Raw genomic sequence first — 26,809 nt, 5'->3', positions numbered from 1 at the left:
ATGAACACCTCTGCCTCAATGACCCATGCTGCCAGAGTAAGAGTAATGCATGGAGACACAGTTGATGTGTTTTGAAATGAGATATGGTAAAGGATCATATTGGGAAACAGCTAGGCAGGAAATAGCTGTGGCAGAACTGGCTAATATGTCTGAGGCTGGGTCCTATTGATAAATTTTAGATGCTAATGACAGCCCAGTCTGATTTATTTTCCTTCCACAGTCTCTCTGCAGGCTGTGTTGTTTGCAGGCAGCCAGGATGGCTGGTTGGGGCATTGGGCTGATGATCAACAGTCTTGTTCTCTCTTCCAGCACTGCTATTGATCCAAGTGTAGGCAAAATCCTTGCCCTGTGAGATGTGTTTTTGTCCACAAATAACAAGTCTTACCTGCCATTGTGAAGTTTGTGAAGTCCAGTGTATTAGACAAGCTCTAGCAGGATGTATCTTTTTCTCCAAATTAGAAAGGCTTTGTACTTTCAGTGACTTAAAAGAGATGGTCACATAAAAAAATTGTGACTTTTACCACAGCCTTCTTAATTGACCATGACATAATTTTTGTATATATGCTACTTGCTCTGTGAGTTTTCTTTCTTTCAGGGAAAAACAAAACAGAAAGGTTAAAGAAAGAAACTTTCATATTTCCTGTGCTTTCAAAACCATTTTTTCACCTGGGGAAAAGAAAGGATGATCCTGGCAAATGTTTCCACTTCCTGGTGCTGCTAAGCACATTTTTTTTGAGGGGGCATAGATCAGGATAAATTCGATAGAGACACACAATTAAATCCTGCTGTGGTCCATGTGGGGAGATGTGGGGAGAGCAGGGGTCATCAGACTTATTGATGCTGTGGTACTGGAAGGTCCTGCTCAAGGTCTGAGACTTTTTCTGCTCGATGTTAAGTCTGTACTGAAGTCCCAGTGCACAAATAGGTGAGCACATTGCATTTGTAAGTGAGATATGGGGTGCTCAGCACAGCACGTTTCTGGTTTGTACATTTTGGGTGAGCATCAGGAAAGAGCCAGGCAGTGTGTGTGGGCAGAGCCCTCTGCTCCCCAGCAGCTCCCAGTGCTGGAGGAATTGAAGGAACTGGTGGTAGCACAGCAAATAGCCTTAAACTAGTCCAAGTAGTGGATAAATCCTCCACTGGTCTCCTTCCTCTAGATTTGAGCCTGCAGAGCAGTGTGTGAAAATGATTTACGGGTATTTTTTCTGCACTTGCTGGGTTTGGCACCACTTTAAGTTCTGCATCTGATAAATATTTATGAAATTTTGTATCTTCTATGATTCTTTATCCCTTTGTCCTTTTTAGGAGAAAAGTGAAGAAAAAGTTTTGCTTGATTTTTGATTGACTATTTTTCTCTTTTCCTCCCTATGTGTATCTTTATCCAGTTGTAACTTTTTCAACCATCATAAATTGTATCTTTCCAATTGTCTGTTTTCTATGTAACTTTCCCTCTCTCCCATTGGAACAAGCAGAAAGAATGACTGTGTGTGCTGTACACTTGTGGAAGGGAAGAGAAAGGTTAGCTGATTCTGAAAATTTAGTGTGACTTAAAACAAGGCGTTTGGATCACAAAAAAAAAAAACCCTCTAAAATCTTAATATTTTCAGATTATTTTTTGCACATTTTAGGCATGTACCCTCTAGGTCTTCTGCAAAGCCCCTTTGCAAGTATTTTCTTTCTTATTAAATAATAAAGGCTTTTGAAGTACTTCACAGGAGAAAACTCTGCCTTGCCAGTGCACTCCAAAGGCTACTACCTGTATTTTCACATGAAAAATAGAATAGAAAATCAATCTGAAAACTTGGATGTTCAAGACATGCAATTAGGTACACACAGTCCTTAGGGCAGGAGCTGAAATCTTGGCTGTAGAGACTGGTGGAACCAAAAGTGTCCATTATTTCAAACCCTTGTTGCATCACTTTCCTTCTATGTCTCAGAAAAGAATGAATTAGCTATGTGGTATTAACACATTTTCTATTTCAAGGGAGAAAGAGGCATCCCAGGGCTTCCTGGACTTCGAGGAGAAAAAGGAGAGTCAGTAAGTAAGAAATACCAAATGATTTCGCAAAAGGAGATGAAAATGAAGGTAGTTGTTTTCTCCTTCATGGTGAGAACCTCCTCACAGCATTGTGTGCCCTGGTCAAAGCTGTTCCCTCCTCTGGACCTGAATCCCAGGAGGAACCTGATCTTCCTGGCACTCACTGGCCTCTCTTTGAGAGGGGCAAATGGAGGTTTCATCCCTGGGTACAGCTGATAACTGACTTAATACTGACCTTCTAATTAAATATGTAACTTGGATGCACTTGATTACCACAGCTGCACATCTGCTGGGGGACAATACGAGGCAACTGAACAAAAAGAAGATGCAAATCTCTCTTGACTTTTTATATTCAGATGACCAAGACACAACTGCCTCCAGCTGTAATTAATGCAAATGCCAGGCTCAGATTTTAGGCAGTAAAATCTTTAACCCTATGCAAAATTCATTCCAGTAACCGTTGTTGGCAACTTTGCTTTTGGAAATGTAACATCATGCTCTTCCATGAATAAAAAATAAGCTGTTTTTCTGGCTGCAGTAGGAGATTTTGGGATAAGTTTTAAGTTTAATTTGTCACTGAATTATTATCAAGGATTTATGCCCAATGAAAATTGCTTTCCCTATAGTAGTTTTGAAATGGCTTATATATCTAAATATAAAGAGAGCTAGATCTTGGATGCATAACAAGGGAAACATGAAATATGTATTTGTAGGGTTGTTTGATATCCTTGTTTTGAAATTTACATTTTCCCCTCTTTTTTTTTTTTTTTTTTTTTTTCATTTCTAGGGCAAAGCCTATGGCATAGGAGAAAAAGGAGAAAAGGTAAGACCTAACCCTTCACTGGTCCAACAAATGAGTTGCTTGCTGTTGCCTGCTGTAGTTCAGAGGTTGCTTTTGGAGTGCATAGGATACAAAAGATGTGACACAGTTGGATCTTTGTGGGGATGGGAACCTTTATGCCTCCTTCTGCAGACAAGCTTTTGAGTGCTCATTGTTTTCTTCCCTTCATGTTCTTTGAGCTTCTTTGTGCATTGACCATGGAAAATCTGATCAAATTGAAATCATAATCTTTGCTTTGTGTAAGCAGCAGTGAGTTCGTGGAGGATAATGCACTAAAGAAATTGGCCAGAAGGGTGAAAAACAGAAGGAAAGCATATTTTTGAGTTTATTGAATTTTTCAGCAGGATGAAATTTGCTTTATGAGAAGTCTGTCATAGTCTTTCTTCTAATTGAATCTTCTCATTAATAAACTGAATGAAAAAAGCTGGAATATTTTTTTACTTCAAGTATTAGGCAGGACAGCATAGTAAGACTTGGAGGTTAAAACTGAGGATATGGAATAACCACTGAAATTTTCTGTGTTATCTATCTTGGAAAACTCATTCATGATCAACAGTGGGAAACAAGTAGCAGGACTGCTACTTTGCATTCTAAAAAGCTGGTGATTTCAAGGCAATTCTGGCTACAAACTTTCCATTCTGCACAAAAAAATGAATTGTCTAGACTTCAGAAAATTAGCTCTTTTTGTCTGTAGCTCCATACCACACCTGGCCGAGGGCGTTTTCCTTAAGATCAAAATGAAATTTCAGGTTGCAAGCAGCAATGGAAGAAGATTGACAGGATAGGAAATGGACATATTAAGGAAGAAGTCAATGTTCATATTGAAAATGAGATTAAGAATCTGTTGAGATTTTTTCAGGGAATCTGTGGCTACTCAGTTGCTCAGATAATTTCAAACAATATTGGATTGTGATTGGAAAGGAAGAATGCTGCACTAGAGAGAACATGGGATTTATGCCCATTGCAGCTTCTCATTTGCTCTTTCTATGGTTATGATATATTGATTGTATATAGTGGTAATTCATCATGTGAAATTACAATCGAAATGCCAGTTGCTCATAGCAGGAAATTTTATTGAGCCAGGCTAGAAACATGGGGGCCATAAAACCACATCTCTGCGTTCATTTTCCTGCAGTCCTCCCACTGACAGACACTATTTAGCCTTTGAGACTCAGGATTCAGCCTTTGGAAACCAGCTTGTGTTTGGCAGGTGGTGAGAGCCAGCAGTGTGGTAGGAAACATGATGCTTATAGTATTAAGTTGTGTTGTAGTTGAAACAAGTTCTTGTTTTCTTATGATTTGAACTCTGCAGAAAAATGTCAGAAAATACCATTCCATCTGTACTCTGCACAAAAATGTCAGAAAATATAATTCCATCTGTATTACTTTCATGTATAGACAAATAGGTTTGCAGGTCTGGAGGGGCAAAAGTAAAGAGATATCACAGTACATGCAGAACTTCTTCAGCTGGAGTAGCCAAACTGCACTGAGTGCCCAAAGAAATGTGTAGGCTTGGAGGATGCTGAGTTTATGGTCAGTTTGTTGTGTTTATTTGGTACCTCTGCCAGCTGAGGCAGCTTGTTCTCATCTATGCAGGAGGGTTTATGGGACCCAGGGTGTTTGTGCCCCATGTGCACCCAGGCTCAGTTTCAGTCCTGGTCCTGATGTGGGGCAAAGACTTATCAGCTGTATGTTGCTGGCTTGATTAAAAAGAGCTTCAGGATATAGAATCATAAAATCATAGACTATCTCAGGTTGGAAGGAATCCATATGGATCATCTAATTCAACTCTCTGCTCCTTCCAGGACTACTTAAACTAAACTGTTTAACTAAGAGCACAATCCAGATGCTTCTCGAGCTCTGACAGGCTTGGTGATGTCACTATGTCCCTGCACAGTCTGTTCCAGTGCCCAAGAAACAGCCAGAACCACAGGGAGAAGGGCTGCAAGTGCCTGCAATGCCAGTTACCATCAAAGTAGAATAACCTGTGAAATTAAAACCTTCCCAGAGAGGAGAACACCTGGAAAGAGAGGATTTGCATGTCTCTGCCTGCTGGGCTGCAATGGCTGCATGAGCAGGAATCTTTGTTTCTCACTTTGGTTGTGACAGCTTTGTTTCCATTATTTTTATGGGGATGAGCCAGTGCTGGAAAGCTGGATCAGAGATGCTGGACTTTGCTAACAGCTACAGTCTGTGTGGTTGTTGCTGTGCATGTGCTGTGGAATCCTCTAAAAGGACGAGGCTCACATCCTAAATGTTTATGGAACAAAGTGGTCTCGCCTTTGAAAAGACTGAGATGACAAGATTAAAATCACTCCCTTATGATAGTCTTGCTCTCCAGCTGTGCCAGTGCCAAACACCTGTCAGACCATGCTATTGCCAAGTACTGTTTGTATGGAATTTATGTGAGGTGTGAGGCATTTGTCAGAGGGAAAATCCTGTGCTTTTCCTGAAGGACAGGAGAGGTAATGGCCTTGCTTCTCCAGGTTATACCTTGGTTATATCACCAAGTTAAAGCCAAAAGGATGCTTGTATTAGCATATATAACATGTCTAGCACATCATTAGTTGTAAACCCCAAGACAATAGCAGCTGTGGCTAAAAACCTAACTCATGTTGACATGAGGACTTGTGTAACTTTCAAACCCAGGAAACCCACTGTGATGGTTCAAGAAGCAGCCTGGCATGTTCTGCCAGGCCTAAATAGCTCAGAATGATGGAGCATGCTTTTTATGTACAGAAACATGCACATGCAGCCAAGTTACTGTGCAAATATATAAAAAGAAAAAAAAAAAAGAAAATATCATAATGCATCAATAGGTGCCCTTGTAAACCACTCTCAAGTGGATTTCCTGGAGAGATGGGATTCACCCATTGCTGCTCTGTATTGGATCTTAAATTTCTGTTGTTGATTGTCATCTTTCAGCACATGGAGTTCTTAATCCCTTTCACATTAGATATAGGCTGTCATGTTTCTGCTCATAAATCTGTGTCCCTTTACTGTGTGTTCATTCACTTTTGCAAATATTCTGTTGATGAGCTGATGATTATCCGTGGGTAAATATACAATTCTGTAACATCATCACCATGAAAGGGAATGCTTTACCTTTACTCTGGAGGTTATTCAAGTGGCTATCTGCTAAACCAGATGTGATCCTGGAAGGGTTATAACTCACATCACAAAACTCTATTGATTCAAGAGGAGCAGGGGCAGAAGGAGCAGCTGGAGAGCATTTCTGAGGATGATTCAAGCAAAAGGGGGTTTCAATAACTAGATCAAAGTCAGAGAATTCATGTCTGACAAGGGAGGTTCTGTAAAGCATGAGGTCTGCATTCCTGGGGCACAGCCATCCACATCACGAGCCAGCCCTTCTAATGCATCCCTGCAAAATTAACTGAGAGGCTCTCAAAAACTTAAACATTTGTCTTGCAAAGTACTGAGCATTATGCAATGGTGCTGAGACACCCTTCCAGAATCCCAAAGGCCAAGAGCTATGAAAAGGTTCTGCAGGCAGGAAGGTGCTTGGAAATATGATGACTTTAGGGGAATAAGACTCAAATCTATCAAACTTTGAGTGATATGGAGATATTAGTGGGAAAATATTTTTCACACTTTCTTTTATTGTAAAACTGAAGGGGAAGCAAACCAAGCTACCGGATAGCAAGTTTAAAATGAACAAAATGAATTTACTTTTCATCCAGCAGGTCTTGAAACACCTCTTTGCAGACTGTTCTGGAGGTTAAAATTTTGTGTTTGAAACAGTGCATGAGTTAATTAGAGAGAAACATCTGTAAACCTCTTGTGAGTACAAAGACATTCTCTGCTTCAGGATGTCAGTGGAGCTCTGCAAAATGTGTTTGGTGACAGAAGGACAGAAGGTTTGAGAAGTCTCCCATGAGGAAAACTGAGGCAAATGGGCCAGGAGCTCACTGCACCTTTTTCTTGACTCCTGGTAGCTGTTCTTAGACTTTCTACAACTCTTTAGTATTCCTAACACTTTCATTGCCCAGAAAGGGAGAGAAATTTCCATAGTTTGTTCAGGGCTTAGACCAACACTATTCACACCTGTTGAAGAAGAGAAGGAAGCATGAAAAAGGTGTCATGAAATAAGTGGAACAAGGGATCACTATTATGATTTTTCCACAGGCAACCAATTAATCAGAGGAAAAAACTCTAACCATGAGCACCCATCTTTTGCAGAGGTGGTGGATGAAGGATTCATTATGTTTTGACTGGGACTTCCCTCTCTAATGGGTTTCCAAGAGTATCCAGGCTTTCCTTTTGTGCTTTATCTGTTTTTCTTCATGCTAATAATTGCACAGACAGCAATGAATATGAGAAACAACTTTAGTAGATAAAGTCTATATTCTCCTAGCATTTTTTTCATGGTAATGACTCTGATAAAAACACAGAAGGATTATTACAGTATTTCTAAGGAGAATAAAATCTCAGAAGTGGTTTGGCTTATTAGAACTTCAGTGACTGCAAGGCCAAGCATAGAAAAGAAAAGCAGGTAGATAGTTCAGGCTCTGGGCTAGACATCCAGACTTGGAACTTGGCTCTAATGACCTTGAGCAAAGCAGCTAGCCTTTGTTCCCCTAAAATTAAGCTGAAGAGCCTCTTTCCGTCCTGTCTGTATATCTTGCCTACTAGATCCTTCTAACATAGGCTTTGCTTCCTCTTCTCTTCTCTTCCATATTGGAGCTATTGTCATTTTTAGGGCTTCTGGAGAAGCTGTGGAAATCTGCTCTATTAAGTACAGTGTCTCCACACACAGCCCTGTGCTTTGTCTACCCTGAGGCAGCTGAATATACCAAAAGCCTGACCTGAAAGCCCTGTTGCTTTTTTACCCCTGTGCTGTGTTGCCAGCAGGACTTACCAAATTAGCACGAGCACTGTGCCTTTAGATCAGGGCTGGCCAGCATCCAGCAACTTGGGACACAAAAAATTGAATGCAGTTCTGCCTGTAAAAAGTGCGGCAGGCTGGTTCAATGGAGAAAGAGAGCTTTCATCTGTTTATTTTTAAGGAATGCATTTTGGGATCAGGAGGATGGTGTGTGTGATTTGCTGGCAGGTAAAGCTGACACTGGCAGGTAAGGCTCAGGCTGGCAATGAAATTTTAGACCCAAGGGCTAGAGGTGAAAGCTTGAAAACAGCTTCAGTTCAAAGGAAGGGAAGCAACCAGCTTGAACTTCTAATAGCAGGATGTGTTGTCTGAGCTCTTAAATGATGTGGGGCCTAAGCTTATATGAACAAAAAAATAGTCCTAAATCCTGCAACTTCCAAATAAAGCTGATTATCACTTCACGAGATATGTGTCCTTTTCATTGCTGAAATGGTGAGCCCAGCGCCGGAAGATGCTCCAGTGAGGTTACACACCTTGCTTGGGATGCTGTGGTGTTCAGGTAGTGTCACCAAATCCCCAAACTCACAAATGCCACTCAGTTTACACAGGACTGGAGAGCTGAAGCCTTTCCCCAGAGAGGCTAAGGCAGAAGCGGCAGCAGGAGCCTTGGTGCATCAACATCCATGCTGGCTCCTTCAGTGAGCACTTCTTGACAGTAACAAAATGGGAAAACATCTCCAAGATAAGAAATAATATTGAGTTGAAATTTGAAGACAAAACAAAGCCCCAGTGCCCTGTCACTGATGTTCCTTGGAGACAGTGGCTATGGAAACGTTGCCTCCTCAAGGTTGCGTTCTCATGTTCTTAGTGCTCAGGTCTTCTTGTTTTATTGCAGATTAAAATGTAATGTGGGTAAAAGTGCCCTGGTAATGCAAAGTGAAAGCACAACCTGCAGGGGGTTTTTATATATATATGTTTTGGGTTTGTTTTTGGTTTAGTTTTTTTTTTTTAATTTCGTGCTGGAACTGTTCTTTGGCTCAGGAACTATTTTTAGCTACTGAGTGCTAGTTAAGAGCACTTAACCTCTCAATCCAGCACTTAAACATCTGTATAATAATACCTCATCTACTTCATAAGGCTGTCTGTTATGCAGTTCACTGAAGTTGTTAATATCTGTGATTTCTTCTCAAAATTGTCCTGTTAAAAGGTGAGTTCTAGTAATGTTACTATCTGCCTTACTCAGTGTGTTCTGAATCCTCTTGTGTATGTGGCCAGTTTTGGTCTACATGCTGAGTATTTTTGTGTCCCCTTAACTGTAGTTAAAGCACATTCTGCAGAGCTAAATAACCATGGTTTGATGGAGTTCTTTTTCTTAACCATGATTAGAGGGTTTTAGATAAATTCTGTGGGTTTCTGTGACCCAGAATAACAGCTGCAGATTGCAATAAACAACTCAAAGTCAACTCACATACTTATTGTGATTGTGATAGCTTAATTCTCAGCAGTGTAAGAGTGCTAGTAACTTGGTTCCCCTATTTTTTTTTCCCTTACATAAACTTAGAAAACATGGCTTTTTTTTCAGCATTGCCCCCTGGCTGGCAGGTACATTGCTGGTATGCAATGACATCTACTGGCAGCCAGAAGTTTGCAAAGTCTCCAGCACTTGTTTCTTTAGAGGATTTCTCTGCCAAGATCCACTGGCAGTGATGAGAGGAAGCTTGTGAGAGAGATTTGCCAGCTCCATGTTTCTTCCAAAAATAAACTGGGGGTGAGGCAGGAAAAAAAAACCCAGATTGTCTTGATTCTGCAATTGATAAATCTTGTTGGAATGCAGGATGCTCCTGAGGTTGATATTGTAGTGGATAGGTATGGATTATCTGCCTGTTAGGTGGGAAATAAAACAGCTTTCCCAGCAGTCTGGAGCACACCTCTGAAGTGCAGCTCTTAGCCTGAGGAATCACAGAGAGCTGAAGCATTACAAAAAGCAAGTTGCTATCACTGGTCCTTCAAAAGTGTCCTAAGCATTCCCTGCCCTTCTCCCTGCTGGTTCATCTCTCTATGCAGATGAGTTCTCCCTTTTCCACTGATCAAAGCTCTTGCTGGGCTGTTCTTGGTTTTGTGATGGCTGAGAAGGTGCAGGTGCCTTGTTCATGGGTTCCCTGAAGGGGCAGGTAAGGGCAGCTGAGACAGGGCAGCACTGGATTTTGTGCTGTCCTTGACTTGCCCAGGTGCAACTCTGGACACCTTTAATTTCCTGTTCTGGGTCTCTCACCCTTTTTCTTGAGCACTACCTTGAGATTTTGTGTCTCCCAAAGGCCACAAGGCCTTCTGTCTCTGGCATTGCCAAATCATCCACAAGACCAGAACCATTTTCTAGGTACTTTTTATAGATAAAAGGATTTAATTTATTATTTATTTTTAAGCCATGATACATGACTGAAATATTTTTCTGTTTTAATGAACACTTCCCTCTGGTACTTTGCAAGCTGTTTGTCTGGTCCTGAGTAAAGTCAGATGCTGGCAAGAAGCATCAACTTGTGCTCCAAGGCAAAGAAGTTTCTGGAGCAGAGTTATGTTTTTCTAGGTTTCTAGGAAATGTGTCTTTAATAGAAGACCCTTTTGCCCCAGCCATGCAAACAAGAAAAAATTAACTTTTGGGATCTGTTAGACTTAATTCTGCAAACCCAACTCATAGTCCAGTATATTTGTCAGGTTATCCCCCTGTGCAGTGGGATTATAGTACTGATTGTTTCCAATTATATTTTACCTCCTACTCATTATGTTCAATCATAAATAGGTCTGCAAACTCTTGACTGTTTCTTAATTTGAATGTTTCAGCAATTGTTTGAGCAACTCTAGCTGTTGAACATGAGTATTTCAAACAGAAGAGCTCCCTCTTGTACTCCCCTGTGCTCTCTGCTTTCTTTAGTTACATTCTCCTCTTGGCTCAGCCTGGGTTGGAGATGAAGCAGAAATTCAGGAGTTGTCAGGGGTGTCTGACTACCCCAGTCTCTCAGCAATCACCTACTTAGGGAGTGAAGCAGTGTTGTGGTAGGGAGGCAGATAATAGGAAGATGATGGACAGGATTCTAGGCACCAGTGGCAACTTTGAAATCTTTAGGATGTTATTCTGAACTTTATGCTGAACTTGATGACTGTAGAGCTGTGCAGTTTTTTCATGGGCTAAAATCGAAGACACAGGTGTTTTTGACTTCATGCCAAGGTCTCCAAGCCCCCTGCCAGGGTCTTAAAACAGCCAGGGCAGCCAACGGAATATCCTGGATTCCCACGGCACTGACCTGGATCATGGGAAATCTGTCTTTGCCCCAGACTCTGGGACCTTTTCTCTGTCCTCTGCTTTATTGTACCTCTGAATGATCACCCTCGTGAGCTAACAGCAATATTACAGTTGCTGTCACCCCATTCTCATTTCACAGGGATGCTGTGAAGTTAATTAACAAAGGAGAGAGGGGGGTGTTCATGGTGAAGTGCCACCAATCCACAGTTTTTTACTTCTGTTTCAATTTCAACTTGCCCAGGTGTTCTGTTTCCCTTCAAATCTTGCTATTTTGTCTCCTACTTTGGCTCTAGACCCCCTAGTTTGTGCAGCTGCCAACATGCTGAGTGTGTGATTCATGGGGTTCTGCTTGGCAGATTTTTTGCAGGTCTTCCATTGACATTTTGTGACAGGGTTTGAAATTTTAATTTCATACCAGGATTAGAAAAGTGGCACTTTCGTGTGAGATGTAGACCAGTTTGGAAAATAAATAAAATGTATGGAATTAACCTTAGAATGATCTGTCTTCTGTTGTCTGGTCTGTATGCTGAAGGAAGGGAACAGTGATTTATTTGAATTTGACAGGCAAATGAGAATCTAACTATGTGTTTTGGAATGACTTTTCCCCATTTTTTTTTTGTTTAGCTTGCTCGATTTTCATTAATATAGGCCGCTACCAAGAGTTGCAAATAAAATATGTCATTATGGGCCACAGCTGTTCTCAAGTTAGAAGAAATATTTGTAAACTTGGCAGCTGCTTGAGGATCTGCAAATAGAGTAAAGAAAACCATTTAAATTTGAGTGGATTGCTTAAAAACTACTGAGGAATTTTTCCTTTATGTGCTTCTGATGTCTCTCTAGGATCAGGTAATACTGAATTGTTTTATCTCTACATCTCTCCTTATACTTGCAGATTCCTTCCTTCTCTGTTTTAGGTCTCTTCAAAAATATATTTGCTATGAGGCTGGATATGGCAAAATCTGTGAAATAGTTTTTTCCCACTCTGGTGAAATAAATAATATAGCAATTGAAGTTATTTTTTCTGTAATTTCATCATTCTCTCCACTCAGACATAGCAGGATCTACATGGAATGTTGTACTGATTTTTGGCTAGGGTGGAGTTAATTTTCTTCATGGTGGCTGGTATGGGGCTGTGTTTTGGATTTGTGTTGATAATACAGAGATGTTTTTGTTATTGATGAGCAGGGCCCACACAGAGCCAAGGCCTTTTCTGTTATTTTTACGGCCACATTGGGTTGGAAATTGGGGGTGCAGGGGAGGTTGGGAAGAGACACAGCCAGGACAGGTGACCCAAACTGACCAGAGGGATATTCCAGACCACACAACATCATGCTCAGTGTATAAAGTGAAGGGAGGAAGGAGCAAGGGGGGGCATTTGCAGTGATGGTGTTTGTCTTCCAAGTAACCATTACCTGTGGTGGGGCCCTGCTCTCCTGGAGATGGCAGAACACCTGCCTGCCCGTGGGAAGCAGGGAATTTTCTCCTTGCTTGGATTTGGTTAGTGCTTGGCTTTTGCTTTCCATATTAAAATGTCTTGATCTCCACCCATGAATTTTCCAGCTTTTACCCTTCTGATTCTCTCTCCGATCCCACTGGTGGGGGAGTGAAAGAGTGGCTGCGTGGGGATTGGCTGCAGGCTAGGGTTAAACCATGGCAAATGTGGACATAATTTGGTCACTGACCATAAACATAAGGTATTCCATAAACTGGGGGGTAGTGGGGCTCACTGTAACCCAAGTGAGGCAAATTTTTGCATGACCCAAACCAAATTAAGGTGCATGTGCATAAGTGAGTATGGAGGGATCACTAACCTGGAGTTGGCATGGTCTGGTAAATCCTGGTGTACCAGGAAGACATCATTCCTCAAATATAGAAATGGAATAATTCTGCTGATGTACACAAACTAACAAAGGAACCTCTCTGGGTGTGTCTGTCCTTACCCAGATAACCTGTTTTGTTTTTTTTTTTTTTCTGAAGCCAAGAGGAGTATTTTTCTTCATCACCCCAATATTCTGTCTGCAGCAGCTGAGAATTGTCTGTGCTTTGAAGTTCCTCATGATGTGGCATTTCCTTTGGTCCATTGAGTCTGGACAACCCATGTGCCCATGTGAGCCCTGCTCTGAGAGTCCTTGGAAGAACAGAAACAGTGGTTACCCCTTGCTTTGTATCCATTGTGGGACTCTGAATGCTTCCATTTAAAAACAAATACAAAGAAATTCAAAATTCTATCCTTTTTACTGAATTCTGGTTGAACTTTTTGCTTTCAGTATGGCTCAGAAAAACTTCTTAATTTTCTTTCTTGCGGAATTGTTATCAATTCTTTGAGGAACAAAGGATGTAGTTTTCAGAGTGACTCTTCTAGTGCTGTATCCTCAGAGCTCGCAGTTTTTAATTTTTTAAGAACTTCCTAAGCCAAGCTTATTTGTTACTGCAAATGCTGTATCTGTTACTGCAAAATACCTCAGAGGTACCATTACCTGCACATTCAAGTGTTTTCCCACAAAACTATTGACAAAAAAAGCAAAAGGCCACCCCATCTAAAGTGCAAAATTAGTCCAGAAAATATAAGCTAAACCTAAGGGAAGATGCTTTAGAAGTTATAGTGAGTTCCCTTCTTTATCAGTAGCCTCTTCTTTTGCTGGTGCATTTCCCAAGTCCTTGTTACCTTCCTATTGTGGTCCTGGTGCTTCTCCAAAAAAGAACAGTCTTTGAATTTCAGATATTCATAAAATAGATGGGTGACAATAGGATTGCATGGCCTAAACAGCTACCTGTGTTTTACATGTCACTACCTGATTCCCATTTGTTAACGCTGGGAATGCAGCCAATCTGTGGGAATACAGGATTATTTTAATTGCTCTCAGTGGCACAACCAGGTTTGGCCTTTGTGTGCAAAAAATGTGATGGACTTTTGGTCCCCAGGGCTCAGTGCCAGCTGCCAGAGCCTACCTGTTGTCCCAGTGTGCTTCATCCCAGAGCATTTGCAGACAGTGTCTGCCTGGCAGTTATTCCAGTGCCCTGACCTCTCTGCCTCTGCCCTTTCTTTTCCATATTTACACAATGCTTGCAATTTTAAATGCTCAAGCAAGTGGAACAGACTGCCCAGGAAAGTTAAGGAACCACTGTCCCTGGAAGTGTTGAAAAAACATGCAGATGTGGTTTAGTGGTGGACTTGGCCATGCTGGGCAAATGGTTGGACTCGACCTGGGAGGTCTTTTCTGCCCTCAACGATTCTACTGGCAGTCAGCAGAAGGGGCAGAAGTAGGAGCTCTTCCCACTCAGTAGCATTTCCAGTGGTGATTCCCCAGGGGACGTTAAACCTTTCTCTAGAGTCTAGGTTCTGTGCAATTTTCTCCTTGGAGAAAAACTGGAAAAGCTGATGGATACTCTCCTGTCCTGTATGAATATTTCTGTGAGCACTGTGCTTCAAATTTATTGACTACTCCTTGGATTAATTTGTTCAGCTTTGCCAAGCAGTTGCTATTTCATGGCAAGAAATAAAAGGCAAGAAAAGAAGCTAATTAAGTGGACCTTATGCAAACTCTTTTTGCTTTGCATAGGAAAGACACTAATTTTTATCCTACCTGTGTGACATACTTTGCCATGGAACAGCAGTTCCTTCAAGTTACATTGACTTCTTAGAGCAAATTATTTTCTCAAAAATCACGTTTGCTATTTGATGGGGTTTCTATCTCATTAGAGAGCCATTCCAATAGAGCAGAGCTGATTTTTACCACCAGCTGCATTGCACATTCTGGAGTGCTTTGTGAAGTTTCAGTTAGCAAGAAATGTGATTTTAAAGCCTTTAATTTGCATCTACAGGACTGATACTCTTCAGATACTATCTTTTGTTTACCTTTAAGTGCCAAATGCACCTATAAATAAATAAGGCTGGATTTTGACACTGTCTATTGTCAAAATAGGGAACCTTGCCCTAGGAATACATCCATCTAAGTCTGCTAGACTAGACTTATGGAAAAAAAAGTCAGAAAAAAGATTTAATGTGGTAGAATTTTGCCTGACTTAATCTACATATTTAGGTAGTCCTTATGTGTATGCAGACAACTTGGAAATGCATGCATCAACTTCTTAGCCAATTTAATGCTCTTGCAAAAGGATTTTTCTGTGCTATTGAGTTTTTACAAAAGCAGATGGGGGAAAAGCTCCCAGTCTTTTGTCCTAATGAGAGTAGCTAGAGGGGAAAAAAATTCCTACATTTGAATTTTTCCAAAATTTTCCATGTCAATTTCCAAGCCAATTATTTCAATTAAAAAAAAAAAATCCATGGGATTGGGAACTTGACATTGTAGTAAGTTTGCCATGCAAAACTTCAAGTTCTTATGCCTTGGAATATGGAAACAGGAGGGTTTCTCAGGGCAGTTTTGCTATGCTTCAAATACTTTTTTTAAATAAAGGTAGGTCTTCAATCTTTTTCTTAGAAAACTGCTGTTTCTGGATGGTAATTACTAAAAGGAAGGGAAGGAATGCACTGGAATGGAAAAGTGAACCTGTTCAAATATGGACAAGTTAGAGGTGACTGAGAACAGCATTATTACAGTGAAGGTGAAAAGCTGGACTAAGTTGATGGACTCAGAGATGGCAACTGTATATAAAGTACACAGATATACCACAGAATCATGTGGCATTTGATATGATATGGCATTTGATATGAGGTATTTTTTCCATTGGTGTTGTAGGGTGAAGAAGGCTTTCCTGGCTTTCCTGGACTGAAAGGGGACAAAGGAGAAAAAGTAAGTCCAAGTCTTTATTAATTATACTCTAAAAAGTTTAAGAGTTTAAAAAGATGCTGTGGAAGTCTAATGAAAATTGACCCTACTCTAAGCTTTTTGTTTTACCTCTGTATTATATTTTGTTGCATTTTGTGTAAGCAAGGTGGTCAGAAAAGGAGATTGTGATGTTGCACTGTATTTCATCAAGTGCAGCCTAAAGTTTTTAAGCCTATTGATGTTGCCCAGCCACATTTAACAAATGTGTGGAGAGCTCAAAGCCATAAGCTTTGACTAAACTTTGTAAAACTCCAAAATACATAAATGTAATAGAACAGGAACTCAGTGCTAATGCACACAGAAACACTAAAGTCTTTTCAGTATGAGACATGGAAAGCCAAAGATTACTATGCCTTTACTTGCACTGAACATAAATAACTTTTGGACTGTGTTAGCCTTTAGCTGCTTAATGTGTCATCATCTTAAAAAAACCCAAAAATTAATTCCAGTACTGAGCTAATTCTGTTGACTAGTATATACTTTGGACACATTTGTTGTAAATCCCTTAATCAAATCCTCATTTGCAGGAGGAATTTTAGGAAATTAAACTTTTTCCACTTCTTATAAAATAGCAAATGTTCCAGTTCACAAGGCGAGATGCCCCTCCATGTAAGACACAACAAACCTGCCCTGTACAATCACAGCCTACAGTGGCAGCTTGCAGTGCTCTGTTTCTCACTTGAGCCTTTTTTTATAAAACCTAAGACAACTGCACTGCCTAAAACTGCTGCACTGCCTAGAAGTCAAACACTAAGCCAGTTCCTCATTCTGTGTTGATTTGTCTGTTGTTTGTTCCACTCTCCATTTGTTCTTTAAATTGCCAGCAGCAAACTTGCCTTTTCTCCACATTTGCTGCTGTTCCTGTTAGCTGGGGAGCTACCAATCTCATCATACTTAGTTCCATTCATCCTGGTGCATAGGAAGATTTTAAATGGTAAAATTTTGAATTTAAGTGGTATTTGGTTTCCTGTTTCTTTGTTTTCTACACCTTTGCATATTCACAGCTTTGGGATTCACTTCCCAGTGGCCAGGGTCATTCCTGAGGACTGCTTGAGTATATCAAGGCTTTTTTTCTGTTTGCTTTTAGGCTTACTACTTATAGCTTTGCCTAGAGGCTTCTGAGCTTTCCCCGAACACTGTAAAATCAAGGAGGAAAAAATAATTAAAAATGCAATTTTTGAGACAATGAAATGGTGAAAAGAGAAGCTAAGAGAAGATTATATGATAATATTAAGATGACTCAGTTGTTATGTGTCTAATTAGCTCCAGAGCTTTTATATTAATTTATTCTTAAATGAGTTAAGTGGACTAGAGTGCCTAGTTCCTCATTAGCAGCTCATCAATCATCCCTAGTGTATTAATGTCAGCAGCAGCTCCTCCAGGAACTGTAAATAATAAATGTTTGTGTTGAAATGTTTCTCCTCATTTCTTATTCTTCTTTAGATGTGCTGCTCGTGTCACTGCATTTGCAGTGGATGTTAATGCTGTGCTGATGATAACTCTACTGTTGTTACAGGGTTCCCTGGGCTCACCTGGCCCCCCTGGGAGGGATGGAGCAAAAGGAGAAGCTGTAAGCCTTTTTGTTCCTCCCATGTAATCCTGCTTTTCAGTGTGAGGCAGGCAGTGGGCATCAATCTGTCTGGAGTGGAACACATCTGGGGGATTTGTGTGGCTGTTTTAGGAACAGCAGAAACAAATGGCAGGAGGTTAATAGTCCCAAAACTCTCCCTCACATGTTTGCAGCCAAAGCAGCTGTCCTATGGATTAACCATCGCTGGAGGCTCCAGGGCAGCTCTGTTATCATTCATTAAGGAGGGAGAGGGAGCAGTCTGTAGTTTGGGACCTGCTGGTAAATAGCTGCAGCTGCAGAGCCTGGCCACTTGTTTTATGGCTGGCAAGGAGTCCTTGGCTAGCAGAGTCAGCAAAGGTGCAAGGGACCATACTGCTTTCCACAGCAGCCATGGGCTGGAGAATTTGGAACCTTGGTCACAGAAGAAAAGACCTCAAGTCCTCTTGTGCACTGATAAAAACTAAGAGAAGAGGAGGAGGGCATGGTTAGTTCAAGGAAGGATGCAATGTACCAAATAATGTCTGTAAGAGGACTACAGTTGAAACACAATACCACAAATATCTTTTTCAGTATCTCAAAGAAGTGTGTTTTAGAACCTTACATCCTTTCCCCTGCTTGATCACCGTCACTTAGAAATATCTTCAACCTGATGTTGAACCTTCACTATGCCATTCACTGTCCCTTTGTGGCAGTCATTTGGTAGCAACTGAAGGAGCTTGGGAAAGGATTCTCTGGAAGGCAGATATACACAAGAGGAGTGACACACAGCAAAAAAGTTCTTTTTCTTACATCCTGTTCCTCTCCTCCACGATTGTCATACTTTGGAAAAATTGTGACAATTTTTCAATATTGCTTCCAGAACTGATGCAACTTTACCACATCACACATGGTATGGGATTGGACAGTGTCATACTTGCAGAATTCCTTACAAGATGTGTTTATACACTGCAAGGTGACAATTCAAGAACAAATGCATTATGCTGACTCCAAGAAATCCATCTTTGCATACTGTAATTAGTGCAAGCTGTTCACAACTTGGGGAACTCATTTTTTTACTACTTGGTTGTGTTTTGAGAGTAGATGAAGAACTGCTTTCATTTTCATTCTCTTTCTGCTTCATTTTTGTGAGGAAAACACATTGTAAACTTTCAGATCTCTGTATAATGACACTCTGGACTGTCAGTATTTCTAACTGCATGTACTGACTGTTTTGAGCTATCCTAACATTTATATATAACAGATTTTTGTTTACCAGTGATATTTCTGTTACTTGCAGGGTGAACCAGGACAGCCAGGAGCATTTGGACTGCCTGGGCCAGCAGGTCCAAAGGTAAACATTCCATTTCTTCTTTACATGGGCAGGCACATTTTTCACTGATTTTCTATGTTTACATGGCTTGAATTACTCCTTGTTGATAACATTTGATATTCTCACTGGTGAATGAAGAAACTCAAAATGCTATTTTCCATCAGGGGTCTGCTAAGTTATCAGCAATTATGCAGAGTGGTAAGAAGAAAAAATAACTTTTGTTCAATCAACAGCGTAGCTGGAGAAGGTGAAGAAGACATGTTTTGAGGCACATAAGCCTTGTGTCATGTCTTCTGTAGTTTTCCCAACTTTCACTAAGATGCTGATAAGAATTATTTCCCCTACTCTATGCCTTGAAAAATAGATAATGTAGAGATTCTATCCTGAATGTTTCTTCCTCGCTTGGGAGCTTCAGTTTTGCACCAGTGAACAGTGCCTGGGTGATCCAGAACTTGAGCCAGTGCTTATATCACTGTGTTTGCTTCAAACAAGGTGCTTCTGAATGCAAATCTGGTGGCACTTAGCTGAGCATCAGAAATGCAAATTTTGAAGCAGCAATCCTTTAACCTTCTTTCAAAGTATCAGCTCTCCTTACCTTGTTCCCTGGTTATTGAGGGGATAAATACCCCTCAGGTAGTTTCAGCCTTGTTGTTATAACACAAAAAGTAGATGGTGACAAGTGTGTTTTAAGGGGAATCACGCACAGCAAATTCAGCTCATCCTGTGAAAGGTGCTGCAAGGACAACAATTTGCCTGAATTAACTTCATTCAGTTCTGTTCCTGTACAAGCCAAATCCTTTGAATATCTCATCTTTCTGGAAAAGCCATTTCTAGTCACCTAAATCTCACACTGAGTTCACTGATGCCATTATCCTCAGATACGAGTTAAGTACCTCAGCACCTTTCCTGCTGTAGCCTTGACTGTCTCTTGGCTCTGTCTGAGAGGACTTGATGAAGCAGGTCATATACAGGTCCTCTGTGTTCCTCAGCTATGCAGGGCCCTGCCTCCAAAATGTCCCTGTGTTTTTGCACAGAGGGAAATGCACCCTCTCCCAAATTCCCATCAGGGGAGTATCAGAACTCATGAGGAGTTTGTAGATTAGCAGAAATACTTGGTATCCATCCCAAGAGTCTCTGTGGAAATCATATTGGCTTCAGCAGGGGATAAATGACACATGCAAAGCAGGGCTGGGCTGAGCTCAGAGGAGGCACACTGAATATTTTGCCCTTAGTAAGATTTGGATCTTGGATGAAATTAACTGAATTTACCACTCACAAATGCTTTTTATCTGCATCTCTCCTATCAAGTAAATAAATATTTTCTTTCTGTCCTCCATGTCTCATATAGTGGAGTTACAAACCAGCAGGCTATATGATGTTTGTGGTATGAACTTCCTCACGCTTGCTTTGCAAAGCTTTTACAAACCAAGCTAAACTGAGGCACCTACATCTTCCTTGAGGTGGACTTGATCCTGCTCCAGATTTCCCACCAGGTTTTTCAGGAACATGCAGTTCAGCCAGTTAATGAGGCAATGAAGAATAGAAAGAACTCAGATCTATGGACTGGGCAGGAGAGGTGCTGGTGGGGCTGGACCTAAGAACATCTGACTGGACAGTGCCAGGTGCTCAACACATGAGCTTGGCCAACCCCAGCCCCTCACAGTGCCTAAATATAAAATTATTGTGTGTTTTCACAGTGACTTTCATTTACCTCAATGGAGCATTGGCTGTGTACAGTGTCCTTGAGCTGGATTATGGCCTGAGCTATTTTGAGAAATAACCCTGAGTTGCTGACAGGGCTCTAAAATCTAAAATAGGAATCCACATTACTCCTCCCTGTAAAGCCTGAGCACCTTGGCAATGTGGAACAAGGTGTATAAGGATGAGTGGAGTTGGCAATTAGAGAGGTCACATCTCCAATTACTGGTGTAATGATTATTTAGAGTTTTTTGTCAGATCACTTATTTTTGTTATCAGCATCAATATAGCAGCTCTGGGCTCTACCCCAGGCTCCATGGAGAGCAACCTTGCAGTTTGTCTGGTTGGTTGGGTTGTGATCCTTTCTGTCTCAATCCATCTTCATTAGCATTGAGCCAGGCAAGCCCAGTGTGTGCTCAGCAATGATACCTGTGCCCCAGGAAATTCAGCCCCTTTTATCTCCTTGGCTGAGGAGCCTTTTGCTTCAGTGGGAATTGCCAGCACTTTCTTTTAAGAAGTTGTCTTGTACTTTTTACAGACCTCATTAATTGTGTGAAGCTTCCAGTAGCACAGATAAGAGTACTCCAGATTTCTGGTACTGCAATTTCAGTCCAAAGAGTTACAGAAATGGTCACTGAGCCCATTAGGGTTCATGTGTAGGTTACAGGAATTAAATGGCCTCAGTATGTCATCCCTGGTTTTACTGGTTTTGCTTCTCAGTGGTGTCTCTGGGGGAGATTGTTCCTAGCATCTTCAGCATAAAACTGTAGGGTTTGGAGTGGGTTTTTTTCTTTTTCATCAGACTTAGAGGGTAAACTTATTTGTTTCCCAAAAAGGATGTGTGATATTCCTGGCTAAAAGCTGGACACAAAGAAGGGTTATCAAAATCAGCCTTGTGTTGAGGTATTGCAGCTTCTGGTTACAGATGTCATGGTAGTCTGAGATGGCAAGAAATATTCACTGGTCAGTGGGGAAAACTCCCACATAAATATGTGGTACCTCACAGGTTAATTTAAATGGAATAAGTAGGTCCAGAGAAAAAGGACCATATCTCACATTGTTCATTGTACCATGTTATAGCAGCAAAATAAAGTTTGGATTTTTGAGATCAGACCCTTTAGCCTGCAATATCCTGCATCAAATATTCAACCTTTTCCTTCATTTTTCCCCCTGTATCACTAATAAAAGGATAAAGAGGTTTCTTTGTGGTTGTCATTGCTGTGGTACAGACATAGCTATAGCATTCCCATCTGAACTGGCAGTTATCTGCACTTAATAGAGAAAACAGAGGGTGAGGGGAAAAAAAAAATCAATCCTTTGAAATAAAAAGCATTAGGTAAGAGTTTCATTTTGACAAATTTCCTTCTTGCTTGCTCAAGCTGTCGAAGGTCTCACGCTTCTCTGGTTTACCAGACATGATCTCAGCACAGGCCTTGAATGGGTTCAGCACATTTCATCCAGACAAACCCAGTTTCTCTGTAACTTCTGCTGAGTGTTACATCCACATTTTATGTAACAGGACTGAATTAGATTTCTGCAATTTGGATGTCTTGGAGCGGGACTCTGTTTCTCTTGGGGTTTTGCCTAGACTTTGGTAGTAGTATTTTTCTGCAGGCTGAAGGAGAGATTTAGGTGCAGGCCTGCTAGTAGAGGACTTGCAATGCTTCCTGACCTTGCAGGGGTTCTCATTTCTCATCCTGGAGCTATCTTTGCTTGTGCTTGAATCCTACTCTCATTAACCTGACTGGGGAAAAAAAAAAACCTTAGTTCTGCTAATAATTAATTGCAAACACATCTTGCATTTTTAATTTTATTACCTTTTAATATGAAACTTCTATTACTACAAAATCTAGTAATAATTTTTAAATTATTTAGTAATAATATCTTGATCTGTTTTGAAGCCTTATCCATTGCAGCTACCCAATTAGTGTTAGACAGGAGTTAGACAGATGAGAGTGATGGGAAGGGGAAGTGATGTAAGTAAGAAAATAATCACTCAAGCAGGTGATATAAGATGCCAAATCAGCTCTCTAGGTCAACTTGACAGGCCCAGGCTGTCTCTATGGGACAGTTCTGAGGGCTGAGCCTGTTCAGCTAGGGATCCAGATAATTTTCAGGCATTGTAAGACACATAAAGGCACACTGTGAGTACTCTCCATTATGGTGTACATTCTCCAGGGTGAGTCAGTGCACAGTCACCTGAAATACTGATAAAATGTACCTGTTCCTCTTGCATTTTTTCTTACCAGTAAAAATAAACCTTGGAATATCTAGTTCTGTTTCTTTGAATTTACTCTTCAAAATATAGAACATTTTGAAGACTGTGGTCACTTTGCAGCAAGGTATGCCTTTGCTTTGTTCCATTAACAGTGTCCAGGAGACCCAACAGGTGTTGTATGCAACAGCTTACATTGCCAAACCTTCTGAAAAACCCTGTAGAGAAACCTGTATGGGACAGTTTGCCTTTGTAGATTAGGTCTGAAAGCAGAAGTATAAAACTGGCTAATGTCTAAGGGGACAAAGGAAAATATTAGAGTGTCAGTTTGGGTAAGTAGTTGGAAAGTAAAACATGACTCTGAGAGACTCAAGAAGCCTCAATGTGAGCCTAGAAGAGCAACATGCATTTCTAACTAACTAATTCTATGCTTGGTCTTTTATGTGAAAGTGTTTCTGGTGGTTTACTATATCTCAATTCTTTGCCAGGGATCTGAGGGAAGACAGGGTCCTCCAGGCATTAAAGGCTACGTAGGTGCACCGGTAAGTCATGGCTCTTGTTCAATTTCTAATGCTCTAGAAACTTTCTTTACTTTTTCTGTGTGTTCTGCCCAGATATACTTTTTTTTTTTTTATTAAGCAGTTTATAGTCTGTCTGACCACTTATCTACATTATGTCCAAATGGTGAAATTGTCTTGACTTCACTGTTTCTTGTGTCTTTAAATGAGAACAGACCTGTAGCCAGTAGAGAGGTGTCAGCAGAAATTACCTGATTACTGTGATAACTGCTGGTGATTTTGTGATGCTCCCACACTAATGCAATTGCTTTGGTCTGTGATGATGCACCATTTATATGATGTTTGAAAACTTCATCAGAACACCAAGAAAAATACACCCCCTCTCAGCAAGTTTCCAGTCATATTTTGAAAGCTCTCAGGGAATAGCCTTTGGGCTCAGGGGACAAATCTGCATTGACTGAACAGACAGCAAGACAAAAATAAATTAGATTCTATCCACTTAGCACCTCTGTCTTGTTGTCCCAGCTTGGTGAACAGACTTTAAGCCAGTGTTAGAAAGGCTGACTGGATTTTCTGAGATTTTCTGACCCAGATGAGGGTCATCTCCCAGAGGCTGGGGGATGAAAGGATTGTGAGCTGCCCTGCCAAGAAGTACTTGGGGTGCTGGTGGATGAAAAGCTGGACATGAACTGACAGTGTGCACTCAGAGCCCAAAAGCAACATGGGCAGCAGGTGAGGGAAATGGCTCTGCTCATCTGCTCTACTCTGGTGAGACCCTACCTGCAGTGCTGCATCCATCACTGGGGTCCCAGCACAGGAAAGATTAATGGACCTCTGAGAGCAGGTCCAGAACAGGGCCATGGGAATGGCAGGAAGGCTGTAGCACCTCTCCTGTGAGATAAGGCTGAGAGTTGAGGTTGCTCAGTCTGGAGAAAACTCTGAGACCGTAATGTGGCCTTTCAATATTTAAAAGATGCCAAACGTTTTAATAAGACCTGTTGTGATAGGACAAGGGATAATGGTTTTAAAGTAAAAGGGGTGAGATTTAGATTGGTTATAAGGCAGCAAGTTTTTACTATGAGGATGGTGAAACTCTGCAACAGGATGTCTGGCAAAATGGTGTATGCCTCATTCTTGGAAACATTCAAGGCCACCTTGGACTGGACTCTGAGCAACCTGCTCTAGTATAAATAGCCCTGCCCATTTATATGATTATGTAAATCAACCTGAGGGTCAAATATACCCACACATGGAGCTCTCATTAGCTTGCAGGTAAGACTCCACTTAGTAGGGTAAAGTAAACTTCAGTTTAAATTATTACAGCAAGAAGCACTATAAGCTTTGGCAGTTTTAGACAGGTCACTACTGTCTGATCATATTTATCTCTCTATAGCTATTAGTTGATTGCTCAGTTTCTACAATAAAGATAAAAATACAAGGTATTTGCTGAGCCAAGGAAAGATGAAATCCTTTTGTGCCCATTGAATCGATTGCCTGTGCTAGTGCCACATCAAACTGAGCTCCAGTAATGTTCCTGGTGTAGCTAGGAGGAGATGAATTATGCAGTCCTGAGGAACACTGGCATTGCATTCACAGCACAAAAATGTGCTTGGCCCCCAGGACAGAGTGCATTTAACCTTTGCCAGTTCTCAAAACTACCTGCTGTCTGTCTGGCTACCACATCCAAGCCCACCAAGAATGGGAATTCTTGCTTGTTTATGCGATAGGTTTTCTCATCAGTACTGTCCTTTACCAAAGTCCTCATTGTTTACAAGAAACTTGAAAAATGCAGAGCATTGGTTGTTTTCCAGACCATCTGCATCTGTGGTGTGTTCCCTGTCCCTCCACTCTGGTGTTGGCAGGAGGGTCGTGTGTCTGCAGGCAATATAATATTACAGATGTTCTTGGGCTCACAAGCAGTCCCTGCTCTGTGAGTCTGCTTAGATCATGCCTGCAGCCAACTTTGAGGACTGGCAACACAGAAAATGTCCTTGAGGTTCACTTGAATTGATTGTGCAGATGTGCACACTGATTTGGTGACTAATTAGAGGAGGTAACTATGCCTCTACTTGGATTTAGCTTTATAATCTTTATTTATTTTTATTTTTAGGGTCTACAAGGAGAAAGAGGAGAAAAGGGAACACGAGGAGACAAGGTATTCCTTCTGCATGGTAGGAAAAGACAGGCTTTTCCTTAGTCCATTAGGTGAAGTGGACTATCAGGCCAGCAGCTCTGGAGAGGGATGGAGTTTCCTCACTGTGCTGCACTTTCAAGTGCTCTCCACATCCCATGGGTGTACGGGAGGGCTTTTGGGATCTGTGCTGCCTACTAAGTACACATTTAGGGACTTCTTGTGTGTGTGTAGCCAGAGATGGAGGAGAGTGGGGAGGACAGGAGTGGAGGTTGCCAGTGTGGAGATCTGAATGGGTGTCCATGTTGTGTGCACAACATGAGAGTTGAGAATGGTCACTGACTGCCACTGACTATGTCTGCATCCAGCATTTTCCCATCTCATTCCTATTTTTCACATCATCCAACTTCCTATGTTTCTTTCTTCTCCCATCCTCATAAACTCACTAGTAGTAAATGCCAGGTAATTTGCACTATGTCAAAAGCTTCAACCAAATGGAGCTGCTTCCAAGTTTCTTGTTCTCTTCTGACTGTGAAGAGCTGTTTCACAGAGTACAGGTCACTCTGGGATTTGAACCATGTTTGTGGCTCCAGCAAAAGACCAAATGCTTATTTATACCAGGAATAAGCATGTAAAAGGAGTGCTGGGCAGGCACAAAGCCTTAGTTATTTCAGTTTGCTCAGTATATTAAGAGAGACCTGAGATGTGCACCCACTTCTGCCATAGAAATGCTTGGCAGTGCTCAGGGCCCCCCAGAAATGTTCTGTCTTGCTTATGACTTGAGCTGATCCTGACACAGGTTTATCTCAGGGAGGGTCTGGCATCTCTGTCTGTGTTTGTGTAAAGGAGGGAGTCATCATCTTGCTGGCATAGCTCTGTTCCCATTTCTCAGTCTCCATCTTCTTCTGGAGAGGAAACCCAGCAATTAACAAATTTTGCCTACTGGGAAAAATTATCAGTAGACCCTTAGTGTGAGATACTGTGTTTCTCTTTACCAACATCCTCTCTGCTGTTTATGATAAAGTAGCCATGATCATATTTTGTATTACCTATCCTGGTTATTGCAGCTAGAGCAAAGGGCTGGATTGTACTTTATCTTTGTCATGCTTTTCCTTCATCCCTTTGCAGAACTGGATAGTTGTCCTGTGTCTAGCCAGTGCCTCTGCTGCTTTTCCAGAGGCAACATTGTCTAATCTGTTGGGATATTTGGCTCCTGGAAGAAAATCCATCTTTCTGACATCACTGTGATGGGAGAGGAAGCTGGAGCTGTGTGTGGGCAGGCAACTGACTAAGTAGAAGAAGATTAAAGTGGGGAAGAAATGAATTAGGTTTTGTTTCATCAGAAGGATCTGCACAATTAGAGATGCTCCCCCATCCTTTTTTTTTTTGTTTTGTTGTCTTTTCTGTTTTGTTTTGTTTTGTTTTGTTGGTTTTTTTTTGTCCCTGAAGCAGCCAAATCTCTGCTACAACAATTGTGCTTTAGTTTTTTTCCAGGTTTTAATGATGGTCTCAGTGCACCCACTATTAGTGTTTGAACTTTTACCAGTCAGTACTACTG

At 41.2% G+C, this 26,809-nt stretch overlaps 1 protein-coding gene across 3 annotated transcripts in view; it reads left to right on the top strand.

Moving 5' to 3' along the window:
* COL22A1 (collagen type XXII alpha 1 chain) overlaps window positions 1-26,809 on the top strand; it is a 218,588-nt gene that overhangs the window by 94,860 nt on the left and 96,919 nt on the right. For all 3 annotated transcript variants that reach the window (XR_014953121.1, XM_085572597.1, XM_085572598.1), the window contains exons 11-17: window positions 1,985-2,038; window positions 2,826-2,861; window positions 15,721-15,774; window positions 17,327-17,380; window positions 18,657-18,710; window positions 23,091-23,144; window positions 25,231-25,275. Coding sequence is in view for 2 of the 3 variants with exons in the window: in XM_085572597.1 (XP_085428723.1) it covers window positions 1,985-2,038; window positions 2,826-2,861; window positions 15,721-15,774; window positions 17,327-17,380; window positions 18,657-18,710; window positions 23,091-23,144; window positions 25,231-25,275 (351 nt within the window). In the remaining variant the exon portion in view is untranslated. The remainder of the gene's footprint in view (window positions 1-1,984; window positions 2,039-2,825; window positions 2,862-15,720; window positions 15,775-17,326; window positions 17,381-18,656; window positions 18,711-23,090; window positions 23,145-25,230; window positions 25,276-26,809) is intronic.

Source organism: Lonchura striata, chromosome 2 (genome assembly GCF_050655825.1).
Source record: "Lonchura striata isolate lonStrDom1 chromosome 2, ASM5065582v1, whole genome shotgun sequence".
Lineage (NCBI taxonomy): Eukaryota > Metazoa > Chordata > Aves > Passeriformes > Estrildidae > Lonchura > Lonchura striata.
Note: the sequence above shows the minus strand (reverse complement) of the source record. Positions and strands in the feature narration are given on the sequence as shown.